General features: G+C 44.1%; 2 protein-coding genes across 2 annotated transcripts in view; one reads left to right on the top strand and one right to left on the bottom strand.

Annotated features, from left to right (window-relative positions):
• Window positions 1–1,543: 1,543 nt before the first annotated feature.
• Window positions 1,544–4,062, top strand: LOC134518334 (pinopsin-like). The gene is given in 6 exon segments (XM_063341026.1): window positions 1,544–1,631; window positions 1,669–2,004; window positions 2,596–2,778; window positions 3,301–3,446; window positions 3,657–3,922; window positions 3,924–4,062. Coding segments are annotated over 6 exon segments (1,158 nt in total).
• Window positions 4,063–7,497: 3,435 nt separating this feature from the next.
• Window positions 7,498–17,424, bottom strand: part of TEX14 (testis expressed 14, intercellular bridge forming factor) — a 35,820-nt gene continuing 25,893 nt past the window's right edge. Inside the window, exons 22-31 of the mRNA XM_063342337.1 lie at window positions 17,101–17,228; window positions 16,085–16,275; window positions 14,450–14,501; window positions 13,885–13,956; window positions 12,991–13,068; window positions 11,389–11,506; window positions 11,098–11,193; window positions 10,050–10,123; window positions 8,652–8,715; window positions 7,498–8,462 (exon numbers count right to left, since the gene is read on the bottom strand). Of these exons, the coding sequence (XP_063198407.1) occupies window positions 8,429–8,462; window positions 8,652–8,715; window positions 10,050–10,123; window positions 11,098–11,193; window positions 11,389–11,506; window positions 12,991–13,068; window positions 13,885–13,956; window positions 14,450–14,501; window positions 16,085–16,275; window positions 17,101–17,228 (907 nt within the window). The 3' untranslated portion in view covers window positions 7,498–8,428. The remainder of the gene's footprint in view (window positions 8,463–8,651; window positions 8,716–10,049; window positions 10,124–11,097; window positions 11,194–11,388; window positions 11,507–12,990; window positions 13,069–13,884; window positions 13,957–14,449; window positions 14,502–16,084; window positions 16,276–17,100; window positions 17,229–17,424) is intronic.

Below are 17,424 nucleotides of genomic sequence, written 5' to 3'. Positions count from 1 at the left end.
GACGGGTGTTGTCGGAGGTTAATATGCAGTCAGGGAGCAACCGGCTGAAGGCGACCTCTCCTCGGAGGCTGCCATGGCCCGTGGGAACCCTGATGGTGGTGGCACCCACCTCGCCCTTCGTTGTCACCCCCCCCACCTCCTCCTCCTCCTCCTCCTGGACTCTGGCGGTGAAATTAAAAACCTGCGGATGGCCCCTGCCCGTGTTACAGGGGCAGATGCTGCGCTGCCCTGACACTCGGCCCAAATACGCACAAGTACAGCCCAAAGGGAGCTTCCCTCAGCGACACGGATATGGACACACACACACACACTCTCTTCTTACATACATATAGCCCCCTACACCGATACAAACATATATACCCATGCACACACTGTATATACATATATACACATGCGCACGTGTGTGTGTGTATGAATGAGTTAATTAATTACATGCGGTGTCTGATTATCTATTTTTAAAAATAAAAGCTTGGCATGTCTCCGTGCCATTTTATATTTATAGGCACACACATATTAAAGCATGTACATATGCAGGCACTCTTTATAGTATATAATGTATATGTTATATAACATATAATATATATAACATATATATAACATAATATGTTACATATTGTCTACTTTAAATAGATATACTTTGCATATGTTTATATGTATTACTTCCGTATAATTTATACACATAAATAGCTGTATAAAATGCTTTTTTAACATAAGTATATGCTACATATCATGTATGTAGTATATATTGTATTATATATAGTTAAAGTTAGCGTGCTCTCTCACACTTTCTTGCGTGTTCTCTCAGCACACACCCATGTATGAATATATTTATACACACATTCATTTTAATATATATTATAAATATATAAACTATATTTTTAATTTATATATCATATATATTATAATATATAATATAGAACATGAAATATAATATTAATATATAAACTAGATCTTTTATATAGCTTATGTTATATTTTATATTTTGATATTATTATAATACAATAATTCATAAATATATATTAATTCCTATATTAATAACATTAATATATTCAATACATATTTACTGAGTAGATTTACAGCCGGTGCAGCTGAACCAGACCGGGGCCAGCCCGTGGCTTTTGGCGGTGGCCACCCCTGGAGCCCAGCGTGGTCGGGGATATTGGTCTTTGCTCCTTTCCGTCTGCTCTCCCGCGCCCCACACCCCGCACCCCCCGGGGCTCCCCGTGCTCCGGGGGTTCGGCTCCTGCGCTCCCGGCGCAGGTCGATGGGACGGGAGCACCCGCAGCCCAGAGATCCCACAGGAACGACCGGCCGGTCTGGGCACGGCGGCTGGGAGGGTCCCACTTACGGGGGAAGCAGCTGGGCAGCACAAGGTAAAAAACCCAACCTATTTACTCAATTAATGATGCACCGCTCAGTCGTCAGTTGTGTTGTTTTTTTAAGTCACTCTTTATCCCCTCTGGAATAAAGAGCTGATTATAAAAAAGGGAGGGCGGGAGGACAAAGTCTTCAGATTAAAAAAAAAAAAGCTTAAGGTATTTTAATGCAAAGCTCCCCCGGGGTGCGTCAGCCCCTTCTGCTTTATAAAGAGGCTTTGCTTTTGGGGAGGGTCACCTGCAGCGGCTCCACCGGCACAGGTGCTCCCGAAGCAGCCGATGTACCCCGCCAACAGCTCGCAGGAGCCCCCACGTAACGGGACCCCGGGGCCTTTCGATGGCCCCCAGTGGCCCCACCAAGCCCCGCGGGGCATGTACCTGTCGGTGGCCGTGCTGATGGGCATCGTTGTGGTCTCCGCCTCCGTTGTGAATGGCTTGGTCATCGTGGTTTCCATCAGGTACAAGAAGCTCCGGTCGCCCCTGAACTACATCCTGGTGAACCTGGCCGTGGCCGACCTGCTGGTGACGCTCTGCGGCAGCTCCGTCAGCTTCTCCAACAACATCAACGGCTTCTTCGTGTTTGGCAAACAGATGTGTGAGCTGGAGGGCTTCATGGTCTCCCTGACAGGTAAGGACGCGAACCTCAAGACCCGTCTTGGTCTTTGGCTGGTGCCATTGCACTTAGCAAAGAAGCTTTGGGGAATGTTTCCTCAGCTTGCTGCTCCTCCTGAAGGCAACGCTTCCACACATGATGTGAAGCTCGTGGTCTTCAGCTATTCTCTAGCCCAGGGAAGGGTCAAGCGGGTGTTTGGCTGTGCCAGGTCACCACACACTCTGTCTTGGTCTTCATAGGGAGGGAAATGTCACTTGGGCGCATCAGGAGTCCTCGCTCAGGGTGTGCTTTGTGGGTGCTGGCGGCTGGGTCAGCACACGGATGTTTTTGTGCACACCAGAACCATGAAGCACTGCTCAGAACCTTTTGTCGAGGACACTCCAGCAGAGAAACTGTGGTTGTGACCACGACTCGTCACAGACACCCCATTGCCACCTTCATTTTTAGGGCCAAATGTCCTCACAGCTCTCCCTTTTGCCACAAGAAAAACATCTGACATCTTATTACAGCAATACTTACTTCAACAGCTCGTAATCACTACCTGCCGTGTCCCAGCGCGGGCGGCAGAGCCTGTTCCCAGGACACAAACCCTCCTCCCCCCACCAGGCATCGTGGGGCTGTGGTCCCTGGCCATCCTGGCCTTCGAGCGGTACGTTGTGGTCTGCAGACCCCTGGGAGACTTTCGGTTCCAGCACCGGCACGCCGTCGGGGGCTGCGCCTTCACGTGGAGCTGGTCACTGCTCTGGACGACCCCACCGCTGCTGGGCTGGAGCAGCTACGTGCCCGAAGGTAGGGGAGATGGGCTTCGCACACAAGCTCAACTCCACAGCTGCTTCTCGCGTATTGTTTTCAAGTGGAGTGTAGTTGGAGAGTCTCTATTCTGGCATTTAAGAAGTTAGCACCTCCTGCTTGCTCAGTCAATAGTCCTCTCTCGGAGGTTGTCCTTCAGAAGTTACCCACTGCACAACACGCTGCAGCCAGTCTTTTCTGAGGCACTTCAGAGCCGTGAGCTGCTCTGGCTGCCGGAGCCCACCGAGCAGCACGCAGCACCCACCCAGCCCAGATCTGCTGATCTAGAGACTTGGTGTAACGGTGCACACCATGACCCATCACCCGCCTCCACAGGGGAGCCGGCCAGCCAACAACTGCGGTGGCTGATCTCCTGGTCATTGGGGATGGAGAAATGAGAGGTTCTGGGGCAGTGTCACTAAGAGGGGGCAGCGCTGGCATTTGATATTTTGGAGCTTGTTATGGAGCCTCTATCCAAGCCCAGGATGGTTTTAGGCTTGTTTCAAAACTTATTTGTTCCAGGTCTGAGAACCTCTTGTGGGCCCAACTGGTACACCGGTGGCAGCAACAACAACAGCTACATCTTGGCCTTGTTTGTCACCTGCTTCGTGATGCCCCTCAGCCTGATTCTCTTCTCCTACACCAACCTGCTGGTGACCCTGCGAGCGGTAAGTACGGCGAGTACAGGTGAGGTAATCGTTTTCCGCTCACAAAACACTGGCAAGGCACATCTCCATCAGGATCAAGAGTCTCACGGCAGGTTCTGGTGACAGTCGATGGAGCTGACAGCTCCTGGCGCTGATGTCAGGGTAGCAAAGGGCTGGAGATGCTGTTGGAAACTGTTCATCAGGCATTTCTCTTGTCAAAACTCCCCACAGGCTGCGGCGCAGCAGCGGGAATCGGACACGACGCAGCAGGCGGAGCGGGAGGTGACGCGCATGGTGATCACGATGGTGGTGGCCTTCCTCATCTGCTGGCTGCCCTACACCACGTTTGCCCTGGTGGTGGCCACCAACAAAGACATCGCCATCCAGCCGGCTCTCGCATCCCTGCCCTCCTACTTCTCCAAGACTGCCACGGTTTACAATCCCATCATCTACGTCTTCATGAACAAACAGGTGAGAGAAAAAGCCATTAGCCAACGGAACCACAGCTTCACTGGGGCTTCTGGATAACGACTTAATGGCCTCATAAAATGTGGAGGAACCATCTATCCTATCTGGAAGCGTAGACACAGGCTCGATCCGGGAGCTGCTCTATAAGCAGCAAGGTTTTGGGGAATAAAATGGAAAGGGAGGGACCAGCGTCCGTGCCCAAACAAGAGCTCATTTTCTGCTTCCGTAATTTTATAGGGCCAGGCAACTTAATTTTCAATCACAAACTGCTCATCGAACGCACAAAGCAAACAGAATGAAACTTTTATTGCCAATAAACTGTCAGGGCCTGCAAAGAGTTGGGCTGGGAATTGATACAGATCTCACTCAAAAACATAACGAGCGTCCGCTCCTCAGCTGCTGCCGTCGCGTCTTGAGGCGGACACCAGCTTTCCGCCCTTCCCTGCCCAGTTTCAGAGCTGCCTGCTGAAGATGGTGTGCTGCGGTCACTGTCCCCGGGGGACGGGAAGAACTGCTCCGGCTGCCCCCGGTGCCCGTGCAGGCATGGCTGCAGACGGGCTGCGGAACAAGGTGACAACATCCCACCCCGTCTGACCCCGGCCGCATCCTGACGGCACCCACGCCGGCTTCAGGCTCAGCCCGTCCCTCACAGCCGTGCTCAACACGGGCAGAGAGAAGCGCCCGGCACCACGGGGGCTCCCCTCGGCCACGGGGGGCTCTCAGGGTCCCCAGGAACCCCCACGCTGCTCCCCAGAAAGACCCGGCGTTGTCTCCTCACGGGAGAGGAGCCACCCGATCACGAGGTAAAACGCAAACTTTTATTGCGCTCTCCTAAGGAAACGCCCCTCCCTTCCAGCCTCGGGGGATCCGGAGTCTTTTAAGAACAAAAAATAAAATAAAGAGTAATTCTTCCTCAGTGTAAAACATCCCAAGTCTCTGTTGGGCCCCGGCGTCAGGCTGAACGCGCTCGGCCGTGACACCGCCTGCAAAGCGGCCGTGGGATGCAGCCGCACGTTCACCATCCCCAGATAGACCGAGTCCCCTCTGCGTCGCCCCGCGGCGCTGAGGTGGGCCAGGTCACGCTGGGAAACGGGCAAAAAGCCAGCAGGAACGTTTAAGTGCCGACTGCGTTAATAAATATTAATAAACACTGACAAGTTCACACGCATCTGTTTCACCAGCTGACAGAGGGTTCGACAGAAAACACTGCAACTCCCACTACCGCAGCCGGCACTTTGTCTCTATATACAGATAGCAAGAAAAAAAAGCAGTTAAAAGACACAAAGTTATGTATTTTATTTATATTTAAGGCAATAAGGAAAGGCCTTAAATCCACTGATTTCCCAGGCTGGAACAGGCCCCGTGGCCCCTGAGGACAAGGCACAGCAGAGCCACCGCTGCCCGAAGGGCCGGGACATCAACAGGAAACAAAAGACACCAAAGCCCATAAGAAAAAAATAAGAGATAAGAGCCCCTCCATGGGGTTCCAGAGTTACACACCTGATCTCGAGTCTCGAAGCACAACATTTATCTCCACCAGCTGCAATTACGCTTCTGGACTGCGATGCAGCTTACGCGATTCGGGAGCCGAGGGATAAGGCTGATAAGCGCAAGGTTTAGACAACGCCGCAGAGAGCAATCCCCCCCGAGACTCGGTGTTACCAAATTCCACTGTCTGTAAAAATGCTGCCAGCAGCTTGGCTGCCTTCATCGTTAATTGTCTTTCAAAATTTGATTCTGAGCTCTTAAATGAGCCTCATTCAGTGTCACGAGATTTAAGGGTCCACTCTCCCCTCTGCGCATCGTCCACGGGGTCGCTCCCAAAACACGCCTCACTCCCCTCCTCCTCCCACAGCTTTCGCTGTTGCAGCAAACCCACGAAGGGTTCGAGGGAAGCAATGCTAAAAGGTGTTCATCACCCCACTAAATTGCCTCCCCAGCGTGCAGCCCACAGCCCGATCACAGGCAGGCAGCAAGGCAATTCACACAGGCACAGATTTGGGTGACATTGTGGGGAATAAGGGTTTTTTTCCCGATATTCTCTGAGCCAAAGCAAGAGCAAAACAAAAATCCCGAAGCCTGTACGGTGACAGGTACAAGGGAGCTTGAACACGGCTGTTTAGAGAATGAATGTTTGCTTTTCTTCTTGCTCGCCTCCGCTCAAACTCTCCGCGGGGCGCAGAGGAGCCCAGCAGCCACAGGCAGGGCCACCTCCCCGTGCAGGGGGACAGGACCCCCGTCCCCATGTCCCCACCTCCCTCTCTCCACTTGCTTTCCCACATGCAAAACAAGCTTGCATGCACGCGGCTCGGAGAGGAATTAGAACAGCTCAGTATCACTGTTTTAATTTAATTAATTGGCCTTTCATTCTCAGGGAAGCTGAAAAGAAGCATTAGACGGGCCCCCTCTGATCTTCTCTGCTGTCTTTCACTGGTCCTTGTTTAATGCTTCCTATTAATTACAGCTTTTGTGCCCATGCTTTATGTTATTAGGATGATTTACATTCATGCCAAACTTAAATCTGGAAAAGTACAAGCAGCTGAAAAACTGCAATCTCTCAGTGCTGCGTTCTGGGCTCGATAAGGGGAGCAGACAGGCCATGGGACTACTTGAAAGGCTCTCTACCAACAGCCATAAAAATTCTCCACATTAAGATTTAAAAAAAGATAGGGAAATGGTTCACAGTCTGCTCACCATTTGGTTTGACAGATAAAATAGGAAGAGAAATCCAAGAAGCTCAGGAGATTTCACAGGTTGCAAACCAAAGCGATACATAATTACGTGCATGCAAAAACGCACGTGTGCTCACTCCGCTCCAGTGCTGCAGCCCTACAAGTTTTAATTACTCTATATTTAATTCAGCAGGTCTATGAAACATAACAAAATACTGCCCAAAGTGAGAGGGAACCCCCCAACTACTTGTCAGTTGTGGGTAACAAGCCACTAAGGCCAAAATCGCACAATGAAATTGCAATTTGACTTTTGCATGCATTTGTTGTTACCCTCGGTTCCTTGCAAGGCTGCGATGTAACACAACACTTCACATGGCCCCGGGCTGAGGTAAAGTAGGATGTTGTTCCAGCACCTCCGATCAAGAATATAAAGTTCTTCTGCCTGCGGCAAGGATACAGAACTTGCACAGAGAAAACCTGTAGTATGATACAAGCCCAGGTTAGAAAATATTAAACCGATGCCTAGACAGAACTGTGTAACGCGCACAAGTCCCGTGTCCCGTGTGCTGGCGCTGCTGGTAACCTCAGGCGCAGAACTCAAACTGCAGCCTCCTGCTGCTGGCGCTTCCGCCTTGTCACCACCACAACATGACTAAACGGAAGAAAGATTTTTATTTTTTCTTGATCTCTTCTGAAGAAAGCTCCCCCAGGTCTGCCCGTTTGCAGCATCTTCCCTGGAGAAGCTCCATCAGCATCTAGTTGTGTACACAGTCTGATGATGGGGAATATAGTTAATAACGAGTAAAACAAACAAACAAACAAACAAACAAACCAAAAACGCCACCCAAAGCCCAGAAAAACTACCACATGGCAGCGTAATAACCTTGGAAACTTTTATTAGTATTGTTAAACCAAATTAACTAACGGTTACAGACAGGCAGACTTCCCCACCTAAAGAGGAATGTGGTGTGCCCAGTGGAAGGCAGCTACAATCCCGGCGTCTGTTAGAGAGGGACAAGGACGATCTTCACACCTCCTGCACCTGAACAGTGTTTATCACAAGACAAGTTAAACATGAGGTCGCTGTGCCCATCGCAATTCTGAACCAAACCTCAATTATATCCAGGGAGGGTTTTTTGGATGAGCCTACCAAAAGCGTGGTTTAATTAAACAAGTATCTTCACAATACTAAACAGATTTTCTCGTATTCTTGTCTAATGCTGGCACGGAATGTATTGCTACGCTTGCAATCTCTGGAGAACGTTGCCTTTTTCTCATTAGCTTTTTGCACAGCAATTAATCCCCTTAATCAGTCAAATCAGTTCAAGACTACATCACAAAAGCACTAAGAAAAGAGAAAACAAGAAATTACCTTGTTAAATTTAACGAGCAAGGAAAAACACACACTCCATGGGCTGTAACAGTGCTCCACACTCCAGCATGGAAAAATTTAACAAGTGCCTGAGCAGGAACAGCAGTCCACAGAATTACAATCATTTTGTCTGTAATATTGAAAACTGAAACATAACGCAACAGAGCAAGAAATTCTTTTGCTTATGAAAGCATGAGTGTGCAGGAAAAACCCTCACCACACAGCCAGCTTCATAAAGACGTAATATTCAGAAAACAGTTTGGTCCTGCGATATTACTGATACTGCCTTTACATGCAATGATGGCGTAAAACCAGAACAAACTGTGTTACAAAGTAGAGCATTAGATTTTCTTCTGTATTTGCTGCTGCAGTTAAAGGAAGGCATAGCTTTACAATCACTTATGTGGCTGGGAGGGGCTGCAATTCACAGCTGTATACTGTACGAGCAGCAGTAAATTGATCTATCAGAACGTATGCACTATCCATTTTAATCACGTAGGAGAGCTCTGATCCAAAACAATGATCCTGCAGGAAATAAAAAAAAAAGAAGTACACACTTATTTTTTTTCTTATATCAAACTACAAGTTGAAGGGGATAGGATTTCATATTGCCCCTCTTGCCTCCTGGGGATGGAAACCAAGAATATACCTCATGCAGCCAGAGAATACACCAATTTCTGCCAAAAGCCCGATGTAATTCACAGAGAGGCTCACCTGAACGGTGAAGATGAAGACAGCTCTCTCTGGAAGTGGAATTCCTGATCTTCAGGACGAGTGTCTAAAAAACATGTAAATTCAGCTCAGAACTAAGAAGAACATACAGAGCCACACAACACTTCAAAGAGAAAGCTCGGGTGTTGTCAGCACGCGCTGCACCAAACGCTACAGAGCTCTCTGCTAGATCCATTAAGCTGCACTTGTAAGCAGAGACCAGCCGAGCTGGGCTGCTGCCGGGTGCATTACGCAGGACCCTCTTTGGGAGCAGAAATCATTCTGTTTTCAAAACCCGAAGCCCCATCCCTACCAGCTCATTTGTTATAGAAGTCTGACAGACAACAGGGTCGCATACGCTGATGCTGTGCAAGTAATAACAATGTTACCTCCAGATCTCTAGGTTGAAAAATTACCATCAACTTTTCCAAATGTAACAAGGGATTTGGGACATTTCAAACTTTGGGTGTCTAACTGGAAAGCGAAACACGTGCTGTGGAGCTGACTGCTGGAGAGGTGTTAGATGCCTGTAACACTGAAGATCAGCTTCCTTTAGGTCATTTTGTGCTATTCATTGAAAAATCAAAAATTCTCTCTGAAAACAAAAAGGCCACTGCCTTTTTCTTTCCAGACAAAAGGCATTCCTTTTATATTTTTTGCATAGCACTAAATGCACATTAAGTTACTGCAAGTATGTCAGCCCCTTCCCTGTAACAAGAAACATCTTTAATTGAGAAATGTTGAAAATGGCAACCTTTTACGTTAGCTGCGGAATATCAGTCAGCTTTGACAGTTCCTAATGGAGATTTGGACTTACAGAACAGAGGAAACACTTTTATTTTATCTTGTGTCTTCCTCCTTACTTCTAGTTTCTATTAGAGGAAAGCCAGGGGAGATAAGACGAAGAGGCAGATGTTTAAGGGATCTGATGGCATTAGCATATACATGGCAGGTACAAACAAAACCATACTGATAAGAACCGAAGTCCTTACAGTGTGAGGCACTGAGGTGCCTCAGCCAGAGAGGCTGAGCACTGAACAGGACACAGGTGCAGAATTATCAGTTTTCTTTCAGTGCTTTCCAGTCAGTGGAGGAAACTGCACTCTACAACCCCAGCAAACGGTCCGCAACGCTGTCAGTCCCAACTGACCAAAAAAATAAGAACATTTTCAAGTGTCTCTGGAGAGTTTAAGCCTAGAGCAGCTTCCTCTGCTTTAAAATCATAGGGTATAAACAGTACCCAGAAAATAATCAAGAAAAGCAAAAAAAACTAGTCTGTGCAAGCTCAACAAATTCAGTGCTAACAACATAATAAACGTGACACTGCCCAGCACAGCATCCAGTAGCTCTACAGACGAAGAGGATGTTCTGAACTGCCTGCACAGCTTTTTGGTGCTCTACCTCTGGCCCCGGCTCCGTCTTCCTCTGTTCCCTTCTTCCTTCCAGCATCTTCTGGATCTTGCAGGCTCGCAGCCCTTGAATGACAGTTTTGTGTATCATCAACTGTTTTCTTTTAGATAGGATGAATACAGAGCACTAAACCAGAAGCCTCTGGAGATACTAGATGCCTTTTTATTTCTTCCCTGATCTATAATGGGCATCTGCCCCCTCCAACCCCCAAACAAAGTGCCCCTCCCCACCAAGACTAGATGTGCTGCAGTTTTACATCCAAACACAGATCCAATGATTCCTTACAAAATAACATTAAGTAAACGGAGTCTGACTGCAAGTGTGAATGGACTTTGGATCGAGCCATTTATGAACATGGCAGTATATAAATTGCAGAAATCAGTCTGCCCTGTTGGCAAGATCCTCCTGGTTATAAGGACATTTGCCTTCTGTGTTCAATTAAAAAAAAAAAAATCCCAATGCCAAATACAAGAATATCTTGTGCTCCTTAGTAAGATATATGTTAGGAATGACTTACGACTACTCACTGGCATTTACTGTGGAGTTGTTCAGAGTTACTACACTCTGATCTTTGGTTCCAAGAGGAAAAAAGTTATTTGGACTATGAATCTTTTCCTTAAAGTGATATATACATATGACTTCTGCCACTTTCTTCATTTCCTCCTATACTGCCGTGACAGTATAACCATCTTCCCAAATTCTACTTTAAAGTGTTTTCTAAAGAGCTTTCATGATTCTGTTCTCTTAATGTACATTCTTCTCTATCCCAAAAAATCCACCATTCTGTCAGATTACCTCTGATTTCTGTGGACTGCCTTCCAAGCCTACTGAAGTATTTGCTTTCAACCTACAGGAAATTACATTAACAAAACATACTTTTCCCTCTCCATTTAGTACGAAGAGTTCAGATGGATGTCTCCAGGCAAGTTCCCTGACACACGACTGCCTAAAGAGTGACAGCACATTTTCTGAAAAGCCCTGCATAGGTCTGTACACAGAACATAAACAAAATAAACTTATGAACAAAGTATCAGCTAACCCAAGAGTGTGTCCCTGAGGTTGTTCTTGGATCTCCTCATCTCCAGGCACTGCATGGAGCATTCTTTCTAAGATATCATCAAGAGTAGAGTGAGCCCTGTCAAATAAAAGATTTAAAATGGATGCTGGCAAGTTTAATACTACACATTTTAAAAGAAAACAGTCATAATTATCCGGGTTCTTAAAAAAGCTGGCTTACTGAAAACATTGAATCTTGTTAAATTATACTGGAACCATTATTCTAAATCTTTTAACTCAAAGCCAAACATGCCTTATCATCCCTTTTTCATACCTTTCTGTTTCCTCTGCTAGATTAAATGACTCCTTAGTCCATAAAATATCTTTTCTCTTCTCATTTCTCTCAAATTCTTTTTCTGACTCTCTGTCTTCCATGTTAATTTCATCGGGAACTATTCACATAAACAGAAAGACTTTTATGTTAAGGGTATGAAGGAAGATAATAAAGAAATTAAATTTTTTTTTATTTACTGCACTTGGGAAACTTCCAGTTGTCCACTCTTAATTACACTGTCCTCAGTAATCTGTTTCTCCACCAGTTAAGCAAATCCACATTATCTACAGTCAAAGGTGGCCAGTAGCAAGACCTAGATAAATATTTTACTGTAACACATTTTTAGATTCACAGGACTGAACATTTTGCTTCATACTAAAATGAAAAATGCATGTGGAAATTAATCTTTAATCTTTCCCCTTACAATCCCAGATATGGGAGAAAAATCAAAAGAAAACCTGTGGATGTTAGCTTTGTTACCCTACTTAGCAAAATCCAATGATATCCCCCCCAAGACTTATCTCAGTAAGTTCTGTTCCCTACAGCATGTGAATATATTCAGCCACCTTCTGCTAAGCTATGATAAGCAGGAAGCAGTAGGCTGTCACAAAAATGGAGTCTGAAATAGCTGTACTTTATGCAAATACAACAAAACCACAGTGATTGAACAGCAAGCAATACAGGCTGCTGCATCCCTTACCACCTAAAAACAAGATACTCCTATGAATAAAGTCACAGTAGCTTCTATCCTTTGGGTAACAATTTTAAATGGGAAAAGATCTAACAAAGCTGTAGGATAACACAAACAAGTGCCAGTATCATTCTCAAGTGACTATGCTATTTAGCTTTTTTACAGAATAACTCATGTTCTGCCTTTTTTTTTTTTGTCTTTTCTTTTTTAACTGCTCTTCACTTTCTGACTCATTGGAAGCAAATGCAGAGCCTATAAAAATTTAGGTTTTCTGCTCCTCTGACATTACTTGCTGTACATCTAAAAATTATTCCCACTTATTACTGTTTGCAGTTTCAGAAGCACAAAGCTTCACTACTGCTATCTTTGGTATCTTTGTAACAGAACAGGAAATAAGCTATTGAGTACCCCAATGGATGGTATTTTCATAGACCGCGAGATCAGAGGCAGTAGTTCATTATGGTGAATGAGAAACACAAGCAGTCAGTGTGCACTGGCCACTTTCTCAACTGAACCGCCCTCCCAGAACGGAAACTTCAGCTCTATTTTACGTCAGCTGCCCACCATCTACACTTTTGTGGGCTTCATCTCTTAGGTTTGAACACAGCATACGTTACAGTGGCATAATAGAAGATTAATTCCGATAGTTCAGACTTTGAAAAGTGAATGCAGAGAGACAGCCGGCAAACACTGGTGGAGGAGGTACTGTTTGCAAAAACACTGCCTGTAACCTTACCAAGAAAGGGAGAATCCTCTCAAATTCCTGCTGAACCACAAATACCAAAAGTAGCAAAAACCTGAAGTTCATTGTACAGCTGAACATACAGTGACAAGTATGTAGAGTAATTCTGCAGCAATGCAAAAGTAATTTTCTATTTGTAATCTCTACATTAGGACTATTATCAACTAACCATTTATTTGCACTCTGCAGTCATACAATCCCTCCTCTTTAAAGTCTGGAGCGATGGAATCTTGATGCTTTAAATATTCTGTTAAAAACAGCATATTTCCTTACTGAGGTAAATATTCTTTCTAAACTGACTCTATACAATCTGCATTACCATATTACTTATCCATACAAACTTCGATGAAAACCTTTAGATAATGTATAATTAGTTCATATATTAATCTTACAAATCATCTTTGATCATTATTTATTCACTTGACGCCGGTCTCCATATGTCCTTATTTTGGTGAATGAGGAAATAAAAAGATTGGAACATGTCTGGGTGCCTCATTTCTAAAAGAGCATAGGACCTGTATACATTTAATTATCCCTGTGTCTGGTGTTAGTTTAGGAAGAGTTTATAGCCCAATAACCAAAGGAAATTTTCTGTAACACACACCAGTAAAATTAATGCAGAATATTTACGCTGTGTTCTGTCTGAAGACGTATGTGATTACAAAAGGAAATGTAAATCACTGACACAAAGCTCCACAAAAACACCTGAGGGGTGCAGCTGCCCGGCTTGCATTCGTTTTAATGGAGAACACGCATTGCTCCAGGACACCTTTCAAAAATTCAGTCTACACAAAATTCATCTCAGTGTTAAATTACATCTGCACACAATAGACTAGCTGCTGTCATCATCAGCAACTAACCATTACATGAAACGCAGAAACTTCAAGGACTAACTTAAATAACTGCCAGTTATTTAAGCTGTTGATGCCTAACTTCCTAATCACTGGCTTGACTGCAACTAATTTGGAAGCTCTTGTGTATTTTAGTAGTGAATGATTTGGGAGAAATCCTGATTGAAGACAGCTGGCAAGCCTCATATCATTTTGGGTGAAGTGCCTCTTACCAATTTCATCCAGCAGCTCTTGGGCTGGTGGAGGCAGCTCATCAATGAAGCGGTTAGATGCCTGCGAGAGTGCTGAGATAGAAAAAAAAAAAGTCTAGTTAATTAGCAGTGATTAATCCTTAATAACCGCGATATAGGCTTACGTTATGACAGCATCTTGCTGACATATTTCATTTATCAACCTGCATGAGCTCATTCACATTTTATCAAATATCCCTAAATAATTTCATAATGGATAAACCATTTAGAGCTAGACTTGTACATTCAGTTCTCAGTCCTCTATTGCAAATTTTAGGCCAGTAATATTTACACTTCAATGTAGGTTGATTAGAGGTCAGAGTTTAGTCTGCAGGTGCAAACACAAAACCCATAACCTAATTACCACTAGCAATACACAGTTGTGTGCAAAGCTATTCCTTCCCATAAAAAGAGATGCCCAAGAGGAAAAAGGATTAAAAAAAAAAAAAGAAAGAAATGAGAAGTAAAACTGCCAAATTTCTTTTCACATCTGTTTCTCCATTTATTGATCATTCTATTTGGTCTGGGACTGGGTTAAAAGACTTACCAGATGCCTTCCTGGTGCTTCTCAAGGATGAAGCAACGACTGGCAACCCATCCTGTGTAAGATCGTACATAATGAAACACAAGAAAGGTAAACTGAAGAACTGCTGGTCTTCAATCCTCCTCTTCAACATACGAAATCCAAAACCAGGTAAGGCCTTAATTAAAGCCTTAGTTGACCATTACATTTTAAAATAAGCTCTTCGATCAGCTCAGAATATGAAAACAGAGGTAGCATCCAGGTAAGCCAGATCTGTCAAAAATTGTGCTTAGGCTGCTGTGCACTCATCTTTTAGCTGGCCGTAAGATACTGTCAGCTACATAATGCTGACCCATTTCAACACCGTACGGACAACTGGATGGGAATTCTCTGAAAGGACAGTTCCATCATCTCTCAAGTTCCCATTCTCTGCTTTGAATCTTAAATTATTAAAGCCAGGCACACCTATTCACCAAAAGAGCCCTCCAAAATCAAGAATTTGCCATCACGGGCAAATCCTCACTGTCCTGAAAATGGAAACAGGTACTTGATGCAGAGTATTTTAGACAAGAAAGCAAAAGAACCAAATATCTCCATAGAGGCAGCCAAGGCAGCACAGCACTGTTAATGGGCTCAGTGAATTCCAACTGTCTGCTACGCAAGCAGAAAGACACAGCCCCCACCTGATGACAACGAATGCAGTCGCTACTGTTCTGGTTGAACAAACTCTAATTTAATCTTTAAATGATAACCCCGTCATTGAATAACAATAAAAAAGGCATAAAGGCAACTATTTTATATGTAACTGTCTGAAAAGACAGTTAAGATAATGCTGTGGCTCCAGAACACCTTCAATTCCAAAAAGATTACTGGAAATCACTACAGTGACCTTGGAAAGGGAGAGGATTTTTTGATACAACAAAGGTGATAACATTATGCCACGTCTGCGCATAAAAAGGGCAAACTTAATCTGCTAATACAAGGGCTTTCTGAACATTTACGTGCTTCCCCAAAGTACAAGATGGAGACTTCCACTTTGGTTTTCTTCCTCAAGGAATCACTCATCTACATACTCATTTATCTTCCGCCACTGAGTTTTGAGAATTGTTCAGTTTCACAAGGAAACTTACATACTTGAACACACATGCAGATGTATTTCTTTTCATTCAGTTTAAACCCCACTTCCACATAGTTCACAAATCACTTGGGAATTCAGAGTGGTTCAGATAAGCAGCCTGCTGCTGCCTCACCAGAAGGCCAACTGATCAACTTTCCCTCTCCCAACGAAAACATATCTTTTCTACCCAACCCTTTTGCAGATACTTACCACTTTGATGTTCCAAGATTACCAGATCAAACACTGGGAAACGGCAACTCTTTACAGCCAGGGAAGGGATGTAGGGCACACAAGGTCACTTTGATGTGGTCAATATTTACATACAATTAGGTGTAAGGGGAAGCCAACTTTTTGTATAATCAGTGGCGCACACTGACTGCTTTGAAATCAATCACAGCCTTTGTCATTATGTCAACAGATCCAGGATTCCAAAATACTCACAAAGACCTAGAAGTATTTTTGTGCTTCTCATGTTGCATTTAAGGAGAAGTATTTTAAAACAATATTTTAAAGAATAGCTGGCATAAATTTTCTAGACTTACAGGCTCATTCAGTTCAGATGAGCAAAATCCTGAAGCAACTGAGGGAATTGCAGTGCTCTTTCCCTCTTCATAGGCTGTAGTGAATGTCCTGGACACTGCAGAGGAGGTCTCTTGAGAATCGCAAAAGGAAGAATCTGAAGCTACTTCCCGGCAGTCTTTGGATTTCCCAAAGGCCATTGGAATTTTTTCTTCTAGAATTAAAAAAAAAAATAAAAAAGATGATAGCAAAGCTGGAAAATTATTTTGGATCTCGGTGACATTTCAATGGAAGCAGAAAAAGGTTTCTTGTACTTGAACAGGCACCAGCACAGGAAACTCTAAGAAATTATTGTCCATAAATGATCTCTAAATAGAAGTCCAAACCGATTACCTAGAAGTTCCACTTCAGACATTATTTATACAAAAATTTACCAACTGAGAAATTTCGACCACTGTATTACACCAAATTAATGAAAGTAGAAAGCAAATGATAATTCATTGCTCTTAAACAACACTTAAGTTCAACAAACGTTAAGTTCACTTTATCAACACCCAAAACATACTGCTTATTACGTTACTAAGCTTATTACAATATCTGTCTTTAAAATGCTAAAATCTACACGTATCACTCCAAATCAATTTTAAACATCTAAAACAGTTTCTGATTTATTAAGGCTACCATTAACTACCAAGTAATTACCTTTCAGAGACCTTTCAGATTGCAGCTTTTTCAGCTGTGTCCCTGTAAATTCTCCTTTAGTTCTACGTTACAGATTTTTTTTTTTTGACCAAACAGGCTCTAACTACAAAGTTGTCACTATCCAGACCAAACCAATGAGATTTCAAACAACAGACACAGCATTTCTTGTGGTTACTTATTCCAAGCCTGACATTTCTGCATTGGTACTACGTGAATGGAGTTTCCATGATTCACATCAATGATTTTTACATCAGCAAGTCTTGGCAGAAAGGTCTGACTCCCGGCACAGAAAGGTTAAGTAATTCACTGGTCCTCCCTTCTTTCCTCTCCCAGTTACCTGAGCGGAGTGGGGTGCTGACGCTCGTTGGTGCGTGACTCACTCTGGGCGTTTTACAATCGATATCCCCGTAGTAGTTCTCTTGCTCACAGGGGATACTCGACAAATCATGAATATCTGTCACTGATCTGAAGTATTGAAAGATGTTTTGACAGTTAAAATAGCCACTTCTTGCACTTGTGAATCACTAAAATCTGGTATTTTCAGTTCTTTAAATTTTACTTTTGTTCAGTCTTATCTAGTTTTCCAGAAGGAAGAGAGACATTCCCTTTGAAAACTTCCCACAGAATTCTTGGAAGGCTAAAGATCACCACCTTCAATGAT

Source organism: Chroicocephalus ridibundus, chromosome 7 (assembly GCF_963924245.1).
Source record: "Chroicocephalus ridibundus chromosome 7, bChrRid1.1, whole genome shotgun sequence".
Lineage (NCBI taxonomy): Eukaryota > Metazoa > Chordata > Aves > Charadriiformes > Laridae > Chroicocephalus > Chroicocephalus ridibundus.
This window is presented reverse-complemented; position numbering and strand designations above follow the sequence as displayed.